General features: G+C 35.7%; 1 protein-coding gene across 1 annotated transcript; it reads left to right on the top strand.

The window, feature by feature from the left end:
* Window positions 1-3039: 3039 nt before the first annotated feature.
* On the top strand, window positions 3040-18560 carry LOC120352984 (probable E3 ubiquitin-protein ligase HERC1). The gene is made up of 7 exons (XM_039435360.1): window positions 3040-3184; window positions 5916-6104; window positions 7406-7574; window positions 11291-11558; window positions 12847-13131; window positions 15165-15337; window positions 18401-18560. The coding sequence occupies exons 1-7, from the start codon at window positions 3070-3072 to the stop codon at window positions 18558-18560; spliced, it is 1359 nt and encodes a 452-aa protein (XP_039291294.1). The 5' UTR covers window positions 3040-3069.
* The last annotated feature ends 1109 nt before the right edge of the window (window positions 18561-19669 follow it).

Here is a 19669-nt window from a genome sequence, read left to right as displayed (position 1 = left end):
TACTACCCGTTCAAAAACATTGAACATCTTGAGAATATATATCTTTCCATCAACGATAGTAGACAGTTGACTATAATAGGCTACTACCTGTTCAAAAACATCGAACATCTTGAAAATTTCATCTTTCCATCGACGTTGTAGACAGTTGCAGCCAGACCTGATAACAGCGCTCACACTCACATTCCGGGACGACACGTCACGGTACAATAGGACAGAAAGCTCTATATTTATTTAGGATTTTTTCTAGACATTTTAAATTAATAATAATAATAATATCGAGTGACCTGGCTGGCTCAGGTCTGGTGTCAGAGTTTTCATGTCGCAACTGATCAATTTCAGGGCCTCTGACATGACCTAACGACTACTTTTTAGGCAGCCGGGACCGACGGCTTAACGTGTCCATCCGAAACACGGGAGTGGCCCGAGATAAATATCTTTTAAATTGATAGATTATTTATTAATTTTGAGAAAATATAACAACAGGTCAATTTAACTTACTGAGCGCGAGGTCTACTGTTCACAGAACTACTATTTAGAAAAAGTTGAGTAATTTCTAAGGAGTTTGGAATTTATAGAATGATTTTTTACTACAGTATATCTATTGTAACATGTATTAATTTTGACAATAAAAATTATTATTAAGAATAAAATGAAATTAGTCTCCACTCTACTGGCTCGAGACTGTTTTCATTAGCATAGTAGTGGTAGAGTAGAGTGAGAAGTGGTGGTGGGGGAAGGCAAGTGGAAGAGTACTATCATAGATAAACAATAGCGTAAGTAGATATCCCATGGTATAGGGCGTTTATGTCGCAACTTTCACTGTTATCTCAAGCCGATTATCATCGATTACTGTCGGTTTTTACTGTTTTGTTGGGGTGAGAGTGTAAGAAGGGCACAGTATGAGAGACTACCAGTGTCACACAGCTTCACGGGAAAGAACTACGTGGACTATCAGCTCGAGATAACAGTAAAAGTTGTTACATAAACGCCCTATACCATGGGATATCTACTCATGCTATGTCTATCTATGGTACTATCCCACGGTGCTATCCCACTCTACTCTACTAAAAACTAGTACTCTACCATGAACGTTTTCATTGGGAGAGTTCACAAGATAGTAAGTTATTACTAAATAACATAATATTTTATTATGTATTTTAGTTTTTTATTTTTTCAAAATTATTGTACTAGATTTTTTAAGTTCATTTATTTTGTTTGTAAATTGTCAGTGTTATGAATAAATTTCAATTTCAATTTTTACCCAGGGAGCTCTACCACTAAGGCTCAACTCACACTTAGGCGACTCAGGTGGAGAAGAGACTGGACTCTAGTGGAGAGCATGTGTTTCCAAATGGTGACACTCAGACCAGTCGATTCTAGTCTCCGCCACTGTCACCATTTGAAAACACATGTTCTCGACTATAGTGAGGTCCACGTTATAATGGCAGTGTACGATTGACAATACTGTTGCTGTCCTTTTCTATCATACAACAAAACAGATAGCGCTATATCTCTCTCTCTCTTTCCGAAGAATGGACATTGATATGTCCAAAGCTCCGCCAATTTATGTAGATGCATAACAATATAATTATTATCTATAGTTATTATATTACAAATTGCTTTTTCATATCATATACAGTTCAATAATTATTTTCTTAGTCTATATTATGTAAATTCATCAATAATTTTGCTGTATTGTAAGCTATTGTATATAAGTGTATAAGCCAGTATATATTGTAATCTACATAAATAAAGTACTCAACCAATCAATCGCTTTGCAATGTTGTCAGTTCGTCAGAATATTTTATTTTTACTTTTGACAGTGACTGTAAAAAGTAAACAAACAATTCTCAGACGCCATTTTTTTTCTTCATTCTATCAAAATATTTGAGTACACAAGTCAAATAATTGATTTAAAATGTATTTTTGAAACAATTAAATAATTTTTAGACATTACCGTATGAGAAACACAAATTAAAATACCTAAAATGGCATTTTAAAAGTTGATAACTAACCATCCTAGACTTTATCCATGCTTCAGTTAGCCTACACGTATAGGTTAGTCCTGCTCGTACCGGTATGAATATTGAAAGGTTATTTCAAAATTATTTCCATTGAAATTACTTGTTTTAAATAGGATTTCTATTTTCTATTATCTTGAAAAGAAATTGGAATAGAACACCTACAAAATAACTTAATTTCTGTTGTTTTGAAATTCAGATTGGTGTATCACAGCTTTTTGAATTAGCCGCCATTACAGGTTTGTATAAAAATAAAAATCTGATCTCAGTTATGAAAGCAAATTTTCGAATCGAATTATGAAAAAATATATTTCCTTGAGTAATTTGACATTAAATTGATTATTTTATCTAGGAAATGATAATTATTATTAGATTAAATTCAATGGGATGAATTGAGTAACAGCTGTGTACACTCAGTGGCAAAATGGAGAGACTTGGCAACGTTTTTCTCCTATCTTTCTTCACTGCCATTATAACGTGGACCTCACTATAGTCGAGAGCATGTGTTTTTAAATGGTGACGTCGCGGAGACTAGAATCGACTGGTCTGGGTGTCACCATTTGGAAACACATGCTCTCTACTAGAGTCCAGTCTCTTCTCCACCTGAGTCGCATAAGTGTGAGTTGAGCTTTAGAAGATACACAATGAGCTTCAATGTATCTCTCCATAAGCAACAGATACTCTTTTGTATCTTCTCAAAAGCAACGTGTTGCATTCGAAAAGATACACCTCGAGCCTCAATGTATCTTTCCATAAGCAACAGAAGCTCTTTTGTATCTTCTCAAATCAACGTGTTGCATTCGCAGGCTCAACTGACACTTAGGCGACTCAGGTGGAGAAGAGACTGGACTCTAGTGGAGAGCATGTGTTTCCAAATGGTGACGTCGCGGAGACTAGAATCGACTGGTCTGAGTGTCACCCAACTCTACTAATTAGAACCAGGCTGTAAAGAACTCATTCTATACTATTCATATTGTCGTGATACAGTATCATATTGTGTTGATACACTTGTGCAGATGTTGCAGTGAGCCTGGCTTGTGGTCGAGCCATGGTGGTGAGTGCAGCGGTCACCCTCTACGCTCTTTGTCACAAATGTCTAGAGCACAAGTCCGATGGAAGTGACGTCGAGCCTGACAGTGAGATGTCCGATCGAGACCGACCAGGTAGGCCCGCCCGTGCTTCAATCATTCATTTAGTCTATGATCAACATAATAATGAGTGATCCGTGGTCTAGTGTATAGAGTGCTTGCGTAGCAACCTAGAGATCCCGGGTTCAAACCCCGCTCAGAGCCTAAAGTTTTTGAACAGGTCACTCGGATGGGCACGTTAAATTCAAATTCAAATTTATTTCTCAAAAAACATACACAATTATAATAATCTAATATTATAGCAACTAAAAATAATACAAGAAAATACTATTAAATATATAAAATGATCCTAAAACTGCAGTATATTTTTTTATCTCCATCCATGTTTAAGGAGTAGCCTACAAGGTAAAACCTGCCCTATTACCATAGGTAAGGAAAGTATTGCTTTCCAAAAAAAATTAAGGTACCCCAATTTGTAAATTTCTATACGTTTCAAGGTCCCCTGAGTGCAAAAAAGTGGTTTTTGGGTATTGGTGTGTGTGTGTGTGTGGTGTGTGTGTGTGTGTATATGAGTGTATGTGCGTCTGTGTACACGATATCTCATCTCCCAATTAACCGAATGACTTGAAATTTGGAACTTAAGGTCCTTACACTATAAGTATCCGACACGAACAATTTCGATCCAAATTGTAGTATCGTCAACTACTCTCCACCACTTCCAGGCATTCTACAAGGTCACCAACTCATCTTGTTCTTCGTTTGGGGTGTCTAACACCCCAGAGTGTATTTTACGTAGAACTTTTATCAAACACTTTTATTACAAAGATTTACTTGTATTGTCACTACGAATGTGGTATGGGATGATGGATCAGATTGGAATAAATGCTATGCTTCTCTACAACTTGAGATTCAAAACAATAAAATGAAGAGACGTGAGTTTTTACTTTCCTTGTCCTATTACCATAGGTAAGGTATAAAGTATATTACTGATAAAGTATTACTTTCCGAAAAAAATTAAGGTACCCCAATTTCTATACATTTCAAGGTCCCCTGAGTCCGAAAAAGTGGTTTTTGGGTGTTGGTCTGTGTGTGTGTGTGTGTGTGTGTGTGTGTGTGTGGTGTGTGTGTGTGTGTGTATGAGTGTATGTGCGTCTGTGTACACGATATCTCATCTCCCAATTAGCCGAATGACTTGAAATTTGGAACTTAAGGTACTTACACTATAAGTATCCGACACGAACAATTTCGATCCAATGCAATTCAAGATGGCGGCTAAAATGGCGAAAATGTTGTCAAAAACAGGGTTTTTCGCGGTTTTCTCGAAAACGGCTCCAACGATTTTGATCAAATTTATACCTGAAATAGTCATTGATAAGCTCTATCAACTGCCACAAGTCTCATATTTGTAAAAATTTCAGGAGCTTCGCCCCATCTATGCAAAGTTTGATTTTAGATTCCCAATTATCAGGCTTCAGATAAAATTTTAACAAAAAATTTTGAATGGAAAAGATTGAGCATGAAAATCTCTACAATTAATGTTCAGTTACCTTTTCACCTAAAATTCAAAATAAGCTCGAAATTCGAGAAAATGTGATCATTCAATTGCAAACTGTTGGCAACTGTTGATTCTATTAAATCATTCACTATGTAGATATATCAGAACTCTTGTGTCTCCAGCGTTATTGTCCTGGCTCAGATCTTTGATTAGTAGACTTGAGATGCGCGTTTACACTAATGTCAGGTGATCAATTTTCATAATGGCAATGAAAGTTGTGTGAGTGCGCCACACCAGATTTTTTTTTGTAGTAGCTATAAATGAGAAATTTAAGTTTAGAAGATAGTAGCTATACGTTTAGTAGAATATATAAGTTTAGAAGATATATAAGTTTAGTACATAGTAGACTTGAGATGCGCTTGAACACTAGTGTCAGGTGATCAATTTTCATAACGGCAAGGAAAGTTGTGTGAGTGCGCCACTCCAGATTTTTTTGTAGTAGCTATAAATGAGAAATTTAAGTTTGGAAGTTATGTAATTCAAGATAGTGTTTCAAAGTTCGACTGTATTTGGTAACTAGCCGTCAGGCTCGCTTCGCTCGCCATATCCGTTTAGCCAGGGGGCTCCGCCCCCTGGACCCCCGACTGGATCGTCCAAGAATGAGATCAGCAGGCCCGCTTCGCTCGCCTGCATTTTTCATTTGAGAATTTTTATCATATGTTAGGACAATCCATTCGGGGGTCCAGACTAAACGTCTGGCTAAACGGATATGGCGAGCGAAGCGAGCCAGACGGCTAGTAATATAATATTCCCAGGATTGAAGTAGCAGTGCCCAATCAATTTTTCCGCGATAAATGCATTTAAATCTTCAACTTGGTGCCAACCTAACAAAGTCAACTCAACTTAATGCCAACCTGACAAAATTATTAATTGAGTTGCCAGTTAACAACTGTTTCGAAGAGGTACTCTATCTAGATTATAGTTCTATAGTAACATATGATATGAAAATTTCAATTATAATATATTAAGAGATGGGAGAAGAAGAATATACATGCTAAAAGACGAACTTTAAACCCTTAAAAACAACCCTTAGAGTTAAAATATTGCCAAAAGATTTCTTAGTGCGCCTCTAAAGGGCCAACTGAACATACCTACCAAATTTGAACGTTTTTGGTCCGGTAGATTTTTAGTTCTGCGAGTGAGTGAGTGAGTGAGTCAGTCAGTCAGTCAGTCAGTCAGTCAGTGAGTGAGTGCCATTTCGCTTTTATATATATATAGATTAAGTAAATAGACAATTTTGAATATTTGCAGATCCACTATCAGTGTGGCTGGATGCACCGACTTGCAGTAACGTGACCGACCAAATGGAGGCTTTGGACAATTATTACAAGATCTACTCATCAATGCAGTCACCGCTACCCGACCCAATTGGATTCGCAGAGCCCGATCCACTCGGAGCTGGCAGTGTGCCGCAAGTTACCACTGACAATCACACCAACGGTATGTGCTGCCAAATACCCAATCACTCTTCGCAAAATCTCGCAAAATGCGTTTTTTATCAATTTATAAAAAATTTAATTGGTTGAGTTTAGAATTTTGAAATAATAGCGTGAAAAAATGTCATCTCTATAATAATCTTCAGCATATTCTTATAATATCAATAGCCTTCTTATAATCGTCTATACTCTCATCTTCTCAAATGCCCATTTCCTATTTTGTGATCTTTATATAAGATCTTTTGTATTGATTCTTATGTAGGAATAATGGTGATTATATTATGGTTGAATCTAAAAAGAGTTCTATAGTTCTCAACTATTGGTTGTGATCGTATCTGGTATAGTTTCCTCTTCATCATACGAATTAGTTGAGCCATTTTACTATAAGCAAAAGGTGATAAGCTGCTCTAGACTAGACTCACCTTTTTTGAAGCATTTGCTTCAAAAGTTGAGCAAATGCTCTAGTTTATTCATACAATTTTGAGCAAAAGCTTTTACTTTTGAGCAAATGCTCAAACAATGTTTTTGATGAGCATGAGCAAAAGGTTTTGCTCACGTTTATTCATAGAAAATGAAGCAAATGCTCCATATTTTAGAAGTATAAGCAAATGCTCAACTTTATTCATATGGCCCATTATCTCATCTAATTCTTATTACTGTCTTATCTGAAATGATAAACATCATAAAAACACAAATTTGAAATTGTCAATCACTTTTTAAAAAGTGGTTGACAATTTCAAATTTGTGTTTTCATTATGGAAAAGTACCGCAACATCACTCACAACACAACTGTAAGGATAAAACATCACCTCATTGAAAATGCACGGTACTGCGCAACTCAAGTCGAGGCTTGACCAACATTTCGAGTCGACGCTCGACTCAGTCTCACAGTCGTGAGGTCGCGGAGACTAGAATCGACTGGTCTGAGTGTCAACATTTGAAAACACATGCTGCGTCGAGAAGAGGCTATAGTGAGGTCCACGTTATAATGACAGTATTTGATCAACTTTGGTTTTGCTATCCTTGTCTATCATTCGAAAAAGCCGGTGTTACTATCCTTTTTTAGGTTCACAACGATGCCAATTATGTTTTTGACAGTGTGGAAATATAATTAATTAATGCAGAGAATCGGCATCGCTATTCTTCTATCTTCATCCACTGCCATTATAACGTGGTCCTCACTATAGAGTTGCAGTCTCTTTTCGACTTGAGTCGCGTAAGTGTGAGTTGAGCAATTGCCATTAATATTGCATTTCCAATCATTTTATGATTATGTGTTTGAATAAATAAATACATTTGTTACAGGTGCTTCAATGAGTTTCAGACAACTGAATGCAAATCCCCTGATTCAGTTGATCAAGATGGAAAACCGTATACAGGAACGAATAGCCTTGCTACAGCGTATCTCCCACAAGGTACAAGTGACTGTCGCCCGATCTGCTGTCATGAATGTTGTTTCACTGCTTTCCTTCAGGTTTGTCAAGTTTCATGAATTTAAATTTAAATTTATTTGCAAAACAAACTTAGTTCAAAATAAGTTGATTGATTGATTGATTGAGTACTTTATTTATGTAGATTACAATATATACTGGCTTATACACTTATACACAATAGCTTACAATACAGCAAAATTATGGATGAATTTACATAATATAGACTAAGAAAATAATTATTGAACTGTATATGATATGAAAAAGCAATTTGTAATATAATAACTATAGATAATAATAATATGTTATGCATCTACATAAATTGGCGGAGCTTTGGACATATCAATGTCCATTCTTCGGAAAGAATATTAAAAATATCCTCCCCACTAACTCTCTACCAAATTGAGACATAAGTTGAGACTTGAGGAGAATTTCCATGTTGCCAAATTGTGAGAAATTTCATTCTTCTCATGCAAGCTCATTAACTAAAGTGAGGTCCACGTTATAATGGCAAAGCAGTACAAAAAGAATTTATTTCTCTGTTATTCTTTGACCTACTTTAACACGCGAGTAGTCGCGCGCGCAGCAAAATGCCGCACAATAATGTAACTTTTGCATGTAGCTTTGGGAATTTTCGTTTTCCAAGGTTGGCAGCTCATGTAATCCTCGCTGTGACTGTCCTCTAGACAATCTTGAACAGTTTGAGGATGACAGAATGAACGTTTACTAATTTCAATATATAGCTATTATCTTCCTATTTTATATTCCATCTTCTGATTCAAACTTTTTATTCTATCTAGATGTCGAAAAATTAGTGAAATAAAGAAGGTATATCATCCATTCATGAGTAGATTATTTTATCCCATAAAAATGATAAATTCTAACAATAAATTTGCTGTATGTATTTTTGGAATCTCCTCCATGTATAATGTTATTATACTATTAAATAGTATATAAATAAATAAATAAATGTTAATCCCCCAAAAAAACTAAAACTACAACATCAATTACACAAAATATTAGATAAATTACAATATTACATACAATAGTTAGTTACAAAAAATTCTTTTAATTGTCCTCTACTTGTTTAGTTTTTTCTGTGTGGAAATTGACCTACTCCACTATGGCGTACCATGTTCTAGAGTAGGTTTTGTTAGTTTTTTTTGTGCGTATTAGTAATTAGTTAGTGTTTAGTAAGTCATTAGTTGGTAAGTTGTTATTTGAAATAATGTTTTCTATGTTCTGTCTTCCTTCGCTCATCAACCAATTGTGTACTATTGTTTTGAACTTTCTAGGATGATAAATCTGTTTAAAGTTTGCAGGAAGTAGATCATATAATTAACACACGCGTGTTAATAAATAAGGTAACCTTGAAATCTTGATAAGATTGATAAGATTTGCTAAGTTTTCTGTCTCTTGTAAAGTTTATGTAAAATGAACGGTTTTCGTGAAACTTGCAATCAAAAATTTAAAATGGCCAACATTTTGAAAATGTTTTATTCTATTTTTTAAAGTTAAGTCTTTATAGAATAAATATTCATGCCGAATCTCGGATCAATACAACATTTCGTTCTTGAGATAAAAATTCCTAAGTGAAAAAACAAATTGCAGCTATAAGGATAACCCCTGAGTTTTGGACACTTAAAATACGACATTATTGTAGTCTCCTATAATCCAGGAACAATACCCTAAAATGTTCGGCACTACTTTTGAAACACTCTGTATAATAAACATATAAAATAAATGATAAACCTCTATCATCAAGAAAATGTTTAACAATTTACCCCCAGTTTTTCGTACGTCGGTTAATGTTTGATCACGATTAAATGCTGTACTTTAATCGAGATTAGTGCTAACCAATGCATTTTGGTTTCACAAAACAGAATTTTCAAGCAATAACGCCGATTAAACTAATCGGCATAAAAAATTTTCAATTCTGATTAACTTAGTTGGCACCATTTCAACCGCGATTAGTTGAAAAGATGAAAATTTGGTTGCACAAAGGTAAAAATCGAAAAATAACGCTAGTTAAACTAATCGACGTAAAAGATTTTTAACAAGCCATTCACGGGGAATTAAATCCAACTAACGCCGGTTAGGTACCTACTGATAGCTGTCTTCCAATAAGTTTTTGGTAAAAAAACTAAAAAATTCGAAGTAAGGGCTAAATATATGAATGAATTATTTCATTCATTAATAAAATAGAGAAGTGTGGCTGATATCAGCATTCAAAATTAGATTCTGATTTTTGAGGTTAGTTTTCGATCTTTTGTCGTCTGTTAGCAGCATAGCACTTGACACTGGCGACAGACAGAGAATTTTCATGGCGCATGCCTCTGTATTGAATGGTCAAATTCACCGCTTCAATAACATAACCTCATTTTTACCTCAAAACATACCTATCATTATCATTTTCTATTATGTAAATATTCTCTCTATTAGAATTGAAATCAAACTCATTTTTTCTTTGTCTAATAATATTGGACCATGATCTCGTTTGGTAATATTTTTTCATTTTCAAATTCACCGTTTCAATAAAATAACCTTAATTATTTTGTGTCAGTTAAATTACAGTGTTACTGGATTGTGAAACCGTTGAAATCTTGGTTAGTTAACCGGTAAACTTAATCGGGATTAAAAACTGAACGATCTTGGTGGAACAGAAATGAATGCGTAAAACTAACGCTGATTTGTTAATCGACGTTAATGTCCATATTTAACAGACGGACGTGCAACTGGCCCTTAGTCAAAAACAGTTATTAGTATAACTAATAATATTAGAAAAGACAATATTCGGGTTAGATTCAGTAGTGCAGTAGTTCAGTAGGTTCAGTAGTAATAGAAGGGGTATTATTTTGAAAAAGTGGAAAAGAAAGGTTTGAAAGAGACATTTAGTTAGCAGAGCTCGTATTTTGAAAACTGGGTAACCGGACTAGAAAATAGCCTCTATATGAGGTCCACATTATAATGGCAGTGTACGATTGACAATACTGTTGCTGTCCTTTTCTATCATACAACAAAACAGATATCACTATCTCTCTCGCGCTTTGCAATGTTGTCTATTTGCCAGAATATTTTATATTTACTTTTGACAGTGACTATACAAAACTGAACAAACCATATTCTCAGCCGCCATTTTCTTTCTTCATTCTATCAAAATACTGAGTACATAATTTGTATAGTTGATTTAAAATGCATTTTTGAAACAATGAATAATTTTTAAACATTACCGAACGAGAAACACAAATTAAAATACCTGAAATGACATTTAAAAAGTTGATTACTAACCATCCTACACTTCATCCATGCTTCAGTTAGCCTACCCATATAGGTTAGACCTACTCGTACCGGTATAAATAATATTGAAAAGTTATTTCAGAATAATTAATCCTTTGAAATTACTTATTTTTAAATAGTATTCCTATTTTTCTATTATTTTTAAAGGAAATTGGAATAGAACACCTACCAACTCAATTTCTGTTGTTTTGAAATTCAGATTGTTGTATCACAGTTTTTCAAATTAGCCGCCATTTCAGGTATGCAAGTTTTGCCGTCATGAAAGCAAATTTTTGAATTAAATTATAAAAAATATATTTTCGTGATCAATTTGAGATTAAATTGAGTAACAGCTGTGTACAGTCAGTGGCAAAATGGAGAGACTTGGCAACGTTTTTTCCTATCTTTCTTCACTGCCATTATAACGTGGACCTCACTATAGTGTTTCTTTGTTATTAATATTTTTGCATGTATTGTGTTATAGTGGGTCAATGTGCAGTATATCAAGCGCGCTGGCAGGGGTGGGGCTGAGTGATGCGCAGAAGCTAGTGCGCCTCATGTGTCTAATTGCCAATGGCCACACCGTCATGACGTCATCGCCCTCCTCCATGATGACTCCATCACTGGACCCGCTCTCCAGCTGCCTTTCCCCCTCCACCACCAACAGCCTCAGCTGTTTGGCCAGCTGTTTGACAGCTGTCGCCAGCTGTGATGACAACGCCTCTCAGCTGGTCGTTCTCATGTGTGCCAATGTAAGTAGGCTACAATTGAAATAATTGATTTATTTTCTTATTCTTTTACAAAAGTTTACAACATTAAGGGCCGGTTTCCGAGCTCGGATTTTACTAAGTTCTAGACTTTAAACAGCTGGAGTTAAAAATTGGCTTTCCGAAACGGGGCATAGTCGTAGTCATTGTCACAGTCACGTTTGAATTAAATTTTAAAAAACTATAAAATTAAACAGAAATAAGATGAAGAGAGAATAGTGTAAAGTTTCAGATATTTTGAATTATTTTGGAATGTTTAATTCATCAAGGAAAAACGTTTCCGATAATTATAGAAATGAGAAAATAAAAACTGCAACTACTGTTATAAAAACTGCGACTACGCCCCATTCTGGAAAGCTAATTTTCTGACTCCATCTGTTTAAAGTCGTATGTGTAATATTACGGAGCTCCTGAAATTTTCTCAGAAATGAGACTCATGTTAGTTGATAGGGCTTATAAATAGCTATCCATGATATAAATTTGAAGAAAATCGTTAGAGCCGTTTTCGAGAAAACCGTGAAAAACATGGTTTTTTAGTAATTATCCGCCATTTTGAATTCAATTTTATTGAATTTCTTATTGTCGGATCATCATAGTATAAGGACCTTAAGTTTAAAATTTCAAGTCAATCGGTTGATTAGGAATGGAGTTATTGTGTTCACAGACATACACACACACACCACACACACACACACACACACACACACACACACACACACAAATAGAAATGCAAAACCGTCAACTTAAATATTAGACCTCACTTTGCTCGGTCATTCATTTTTCGGTCATTTTCCTACCGATTTTTTATGGCCGTTTGCACAGTCAAAGCTTAAACTAAATTTAATCAACTGGTGGCTTAAACTAAAAATGAAACAAATCATAACAAAATAGACTTGATACAGATTTAATCCAGTTTGAAATGAAATTTAGTTTGAACTGTCACTGTGCAAATGACCCTTAGGGTCGGTTAGTTCTAGACTTTAAACAGCTGGAGTCAGAAAATTAGCTTTCCAAAACGGGGCGTAGTCGCAGTTTTTATTTTCTCATTTCTATAATTGGAAACGTTTTTCCTTGACGAAATTGAACATTTCTAAAAAATTCAAAATAGCTGAAACTTTACTCTATTGTCTCTTTATTTTATTTTGTGTTTAATTTTCTAGTTTTTTTAAAATTCAATTCACACGTGACTGTGACAATGACTATGACTACGCCCCATTTCGGAAAGCCAAAATGAATAATTTGGTAAAATCAATTTTTATTTTTGCATGTTAAGGAGCTAATGAAAGTGGCTATCGCTTCAAACACACCGCCGTCGACCTTCGCAGTCACCCAGTCGCTAGTGTCGCTGCTCACTAGAAACGGCGGAACTTCGCTGACGTCATCAGCAGGTGAGGAGGAGAAGGAGGAGGCGGTTGGGGCTTCCCCCGCTCTACCGCCATCACCGCAGAGTCCACTGGAGGCGAAAATCAGTCCACTGCTGTTGGCGAATGCTCTGGCTGCGTGTGTCCTGTCCAATCGACTCGAAAGCAAGCATCGACAATGGGCCACCCAACAACTGGTTAGTGCTAGTAATAATTGCATCCGAAAAGATACACAAGAAGCTTCAATGTATCTTTCCATAAGCAACAGATGCTCTTCTGTATCTTCTCAAAAGCAACGTGTTGCATCCGAAAAGATACACAAGTAGCTTCAATGTATCTTTCCATAAGCAACAGATGCTCTACTGTATCTTCTTAAAACCAATGTGCTGCATCCGAAAATATAAACAAGGAGCTTCAATGTATCTTTCCATAAGCTACAGATGCTCTTTTGTATCTTCTCAAAAGCAACATGTTTCATCCGAAAAGATACACAAGTAGCTTCAATGTATCTTTCCATAAGCAACAGATGCTCTTTTGTATCTTCTTAAAACCAATGTGCTGCATCCGAAAATATAAACAAGGAGCTTCAATGTATCTTTCCATAAGCAACAGATGCTCTTTTGCATCTTCTTGAAAGCAATGTGCTGCATCCGAAAAGATAAACAAGGAGCTTCAATGTATCTTTCCATAAGCAACAGATGCTCTTTTGTATCTTCTCAAAAACAACGTGTTGAATCCGAAAAGATAAACAAGGAGCTTCAATGTATCTTTCCATAAGCAACAGATGCTCTTTTGTATCTTCTCAAAAACAACGTGTTGAATCCGAAAAGATACACAAGGAGCTTCAATGTATCTTTTCATAAGCAACAGATGCTCTTTTGTATCTTCTCAAAAGCAACGTGTTGCATCCGAAACGATACACAAGGAGCATCCGAAGAAATACATGTAAGCAAGATGAGACGCCTTCAACAACTATGTAATCTAAATGCCTTCACCAAATATGTGATGGTCTGAAAAAGAAAAGAAACTGGTCGTTCCGGTTTTTAATAAACAGAAAAAAAAATTTTCAATATGAATATTCAAATATGAAACGGTGCGAAACAGAAAATACATGTAATTGAGATAAAGGAAAGATACAACTGTAACCAACAATCAAGATTTCTGATTATAATAATCAGATAATAATTAAAGGGCTACTCTCTTGCTGATCTGTGGTCGTTCAGGTTTTTGAAAATGAAAACAAATTATTTAGAATTATGGGTCCTAATTTTTCAGCTAGAGCAGTTTTTTTGAGACAAAGCTGTAAATAAACATCTACAGTTTCATCAGTGCTGTATCGGCAATATGGAAACGCATGCAGTTAATATGTCTTTGAATAAAGGTGTTGATATTTACATAAAGAAATTATTCTCTCCCATTTTTATTCAATTTAAATTCCAAAATTATTCGAGCCCTGATAGAATGACTGACTTACTGTACAGTCAGTCGAAAATTTTAATATTGGAATGAGGGGTATTTTGGCAAGCTGAGCAAAAAAATGAGGTCATATGCACCTTTTCGTTATATCTTCAAATGAAAAATGAGTTTTGTGGGTTGTCAAAACTCCCTCTGAAAGGGAAACTACTCAACCTATTCTATCTTTTAGTATAATAACAATGATCATCCATCCATGTATCATCTTCTATACTATAATAAAGGAAAGAACTGGATTATACACGTATAAAGGTGTAAAGTATAGGAAAATTATTTTTGACGCATCATCATGTCTGAACTACTGGACTGATCAACTTCAAATTTTGCATATAGATTCTTGTTTAACCGAGGATGGTTATAGATCTGTTTTGAATTCTTCTAGATTTCATTACTACAAGTTTTAAGAAAGACCCTTGCGAAGCACGGGTTACATGCTAGTTTGAAATAAAATAGAGGAAGCATCTCCTATTTATCTTATATCAATGTTGGTAATAGAACCCTAGTCTTATGCATGCATACATACCTCATAAATCAGAATTCACAGCCTCATAATTCAGGACCAAAAATAGCTTATTTGAAAATCTCTGCTTTGTTCAATAAAATACTAGAATATTATGAGCTTTGGGTGCGTTCTAGACAAAAAAGTGAGAATATTTTTTATTATTAGTTACAGTAGATTATCTACAATAATTTTATTTGATCTAATTATACCGTTTTTGTCTTGAAAAAACGAACTTCATGGAAGTCTCGTTTGCAGCTGAAATGTCTGTCTTCGAAGTCGCCGCTTCCCGCTCTACATGCGATGGATTCTTTGAATATGGCTGACCTGACTTCGGTAATGGACAGTTCGACATTAGCTCTGTTCCAAGGTCACGAGGATAGAGTCGCTTGTTTGGCGTGGCAGTCCGAGCAAGGTGTACTGGCCTCCAGGTGGTCCATTCAATAAAATATTTATTTTTTCTTTCTTTGCCCTATTACCATAGGTAAGGAAAGTATTGCTTTCCGAAAAAAATTAAGGTTCCCCAATTTCTAAATTTCTATACGTTTCAAGGAAAATGTTGTCAAAAACGGGGTTTTTCGTGATTTTCTCGGAAACGGCTCCAACGATTTTAATCAAATTCATACCTAAAATAGTCATCGATAAGCTCTATCAACTGCCACAAGTCCCATATCTGTGAAATTTCAGGAGCTCCGCCCCATCAATGCAAAGTTCGATTTAGATCCCAATTATCAGCTTCAGATACAATTTGAACAAAAAAAAATCAAGTGGAGTAGATTGAGCATGAAAATCTCTACAATTTTTCACCTAAAATGAAAATAAGCTCGAAATTAGAGAAAATAAGATTATTCAATTGCAAACTGTTGGCAACTGTTGATTCTATTAATCATTCACTATGAAGAGATAGCTGACCTCATGTGTGTCTCCAGCTTTATAGTCCTGTCACCAGCTGGTGTGTGTGTGTGTGTTGTGTGGTGTGTGTGTGGTGTGTGTGTGTGTGTTGTGTGTGTTGTGTGTGTGTGTGTGTGTGTGTGTGTGTGTGTGTGTGTGTGTGTGTGGTGTGTGTGTGTTGTTTGTGTGTGTGGTGTGTGTGTGTGTGTGTGTGTTGTGTGTGTGTGTGTGTGGTGTGTGTGTGTGGTGTGTGTGTGTGTGTGTGTGTGTGTTGTGTGTGTGGTGTGTGTTGTGTGTGTGTGTGGTGTGTGGTGTGTGTGTGTGTGTGTGGTGTGTGTGTGTGTGTGTGTGTGTGTGTGTGTGTGTGTGTGTGTGTGTGTGTGTGTGTGTGTGTGTGGTGTGTGTGTGTGTGTGTGTGGTGTTGTGTGTGTGGTGTGTGTGTGTGTGTGTGTGTGTGTGTGTGTGTGTGTGTGTGGTGTGTGGTGTGTGTGTGTGTGTGTGTGTGTGTGTGTGTGTGTGGTGTGTTGGTGTGTGTGTGTGTGTATGAGTGTATTATGGGCGTCTTTGTACACGATACCTCATCTCCTAATTGACGGAATGACTTGAAATTTGGAACGTAAGGTCCTTACACTATAAGGATCCGACACGAACAATTTCGATCAAATGCAATTCAAGATGGCTCGCTTCGCTCGCCCGCATTTTTTCATTTGAGAATTTTTATCATATGTCAGTCGGGGGTCCAGACAAAACGTCTGGCTAAACGGATATGTCGAGTGAAGCGAGCCTGACGGCTGGTAATATAATATTCCCAGGATAGCTCTGATTGAAGTAGCAGTGCCCAATCAATTTTCCCGCGATAAATGCATTTCAGTCTTCAACTTGGTGCTAACCTAACAAAGTCAACTTAATGCCAACCTGACAAAATTATTAATTTAGTTACCAGTTAACAACTGTTTCGAAGAGGTACTCTCTCTAGATTATAGTTCTATATTAACATATGGTATGGACATTTTCAAATTATAATTAAGAGATTGGGAGAAGAAGAATATACATGCTTGAAGACGAACTTGAAACCCTTAAAAACCACCCTTAGAGTTAAAATATTGCCAAAAGATTTCTTAGTGCGCCTCTAAAGAGCCAACTGAACATACCTACCAAATTTGAACGTTTTTGGTCTGGTAGATTTTTAGTTCTGCGAGTGAGTGAGTGAGTGAGTGAGTCAGTCAGTCAGTCAGTCAGTCAGTGAGTACCATATCGCTTTTATATATATAGATAAAAGATAAACAGAACACAATTCTCTAAAATGATCGTGTTTATATTTCACATCTGACTATATGTCATCTTATGAATTTCGGGGATGCGATATTTGGATTTCTCACATACTCACTTTTTTACTATCCACAGCTGTTTCAGCCAAGGATGAGACCTAGTGCAATTGAATCTTTATATCATAAACCTACTATGTTCCAAATTTCGTGAAAATCGTTAGAGCCGTTTTCGAGATCCGTTAAACATAAATAACCAGATATAAAAATCTGGTGTGGTAGACTCACACAACTTTCCTTGCTCATTGAACTGTAAGCCCCATTCTTAAACGAGAATAATTCAGGGGAATAACATAATGACGATTGGCGGCAACATATTTGAAACTACGATCAAACTTCTGTATTTATGTGTATATAAAATTGTTTTCAGAGTACTTTTTCCTTTGTGTAAATTGTGAAATTCGATTATTTCTTTTAATTCGTTAAAACAGCTGTTCTACAGATGAAATATCTCGTCTATAGTGTGTTCTTTTTATGAACTGCTCTACCTACCTACCTCATGCACGAGAAGAAGGTTACAAAATCCATTTCTCAAGGATGGGGTGGACCCCCCATTAGTTTCCCAGAAAAGAGACTCATGCCAGTTGATAGAGCTGATAAATAACTATACAGGGTATGAATTTGAAAAAAATCGGTCGAGTCATTTTTGAGAAAATCGTGAAAAACATGTTTTTTTTAGTAATTATCCGCCATTTTTCTCAAAAATATTTCGAAACCATTGCAATTTTCCCAGAAATGAGACTCATGTCAGTTGATAGGGCTCATCCATGGTATAAATTTGAAGAAAATCGTTAGAGCCGTTTTCGAGAAAACCGTGAAAAACATGTTTTTTTAGTAATTATCCGCCATTTTTTCCGCCATTTTGAATTCAATTTTATTGAATTTCTTATTGTCAAATCAGTTTCAGTTTTTCAGTTTAAAATTCAAGTCAATCGGTTGATTAGGAATGGAGTTATCGTGTTCACAGACATACACACATACACACACACAGACCAACACCCAAAAATCATGTCTTTGGACTCAGGGGACCTTGGAACGTATAGAAAACTTTAAATTAGGGTACCTTAATTTTCTTTGGAAAGCAATACTTTTCCTTACTTATGGTAATAGGGCAAGGAAAGTAAAAATAGTCATATATAAAAATAACCAGATATAAAAATAGCCAGATATAAAAATAACCAGATATATAAATACAGAAATTGCTCGCTTAATATAATTCAATAGTTGAGTATAAACATACATAAATGAATAAATCTAATCTAATGTATTTTTGCACAGTGGCTGCGACAGTACGGTTCGAATCTGGTCGCTGAGCAAATGGAGTCTAGAGCAGACCCTTGTGTTTCGTCTTTCGGAAAATGTCTATGGCAGTCAACTGAACGTCAGCTCATCGATCATCTGGATGTCGCCTCTAAGAAGTTCATTGCTGCTTCTATGAATAACAACATCAATCTGGTATTTGCCAGTAAGATTCAATTTCAGTTGAAAATCACTAGTAGTTCTGTGAACGGTAGACCTCACGCAGTATTCTCTCCACAAGTACCTGATTGAAACTATAGACCTTATGGAAATACAGCATAGACTGGCTTCTCCACACATCTGTGTAATCACTTGTCAGCTGATTTGTGATGAATAATTATATATCTGATTTTTACTCCAATATTGGCGTATGAAGGAGGCTCTTTTTCCTTTTTATTAGTAGTTCTGTGAACAGTAGACCTCACGCAGTATTCTCATCCACAAGTACTGATGAAACTATAGACCTTAGGTAAATACAGCAATAGACTGGCTTCTCCACACATCTGTGTAATCACTTGTCCTGATTTATGATTAATAATTATATAGTCTGATTTTTACTCTAATATTGGCGTATAAGGAGGCTCCTTTTTCCTTCTATACTAGTAGTTCTGTGAACAGTGACCTCACGCAGTATCTCATCCACAAGTACCTGATTGAAACTATTGACCTTATGGAAATACAGCAATATACTGGCTTCTCCACACATCTGTGTAATCACTTGACAGCTGATTTGTGATGAATAATTCTATAGTCTGATTTTTACTCTAATATTGGCGTATGAAGGAGGCTCCTTTTTCCTTTTATATTATCCTTGAAATGCAAAATTTCCAAAAACCTGTATATACGTCGATGCGCAATTAAAAAGGAACATACCTGTGAAATTTCATGAAAATTATTACCGCGTTTCGCCGTAAATGCGCAACATATAAACATTCAAACTTTAAAACTTTCAAACATTTAAACATTAAGAGAAATGCCAAAACCGCGACTTGAATCTTAGACCTCACTTGCTCGGTCAATCAAATACTGCCATTAAACTGGACCTCACCATACGAAGATGAAGAGTATCAACACATATGATACAGTATCATCTCAACTTGATATACAACTTTACGGTAATATTGGCGTATGAAGGAGGCTCCTTTTTCCTTTTATATTGATCCTTGAAATTCAAAATTTCCAAAAATTTGTATATACGTCGATGCGCAATTGAAAAAAGGAACATACTGTCAAAATTCATGAAAATCT

The sequence above is a fragment of the Nilaparvata lugens genome, chromosome 9, assembly GCF_014356525.2.
Source record: "Nilaparvata lugens isolate BPH chromosome 9, ASM1435652v1, whole genome shotgun sequence".
In the NCBI taxonomy this organism is placed as follows: Eukaryota; Metazoa; Arthropoda; class Insecta; order Hemiptera; family Delphacidae; genus Nilaparvata; species Nilaparvata lugens.
The sequence above is the reverse complement of the archived record's forward strand: the minus strand, read 5'-3'. Positions and strand labels throughout refer to the sequence as shown.

Bases quoted from the DNA above. Each gene is read 5' to 3' on its own strand.
- LOC120352984 (XM_039435360.1), top strand. From the start codon at position 3,070: ATGGTGGTGAGTGCAGCGGTCACCCTCTACGCTCTTTGTCACAAATGT. The intron at 3,185-5,915 runs GTAGGCCCGCCC...GAATATTTGCAG, and splicing joins GTCCGATCGAGACCGACCAG to ATCCACTATCAGTGTGGCTG. The intron at 13,132-15,164 runs GTTAGTGCTAGT...TCTCGTTTGCAG, and splicing joins AATGGGCCACCCAACAACTG to CTGAAATGTCTGTCTTCGAA.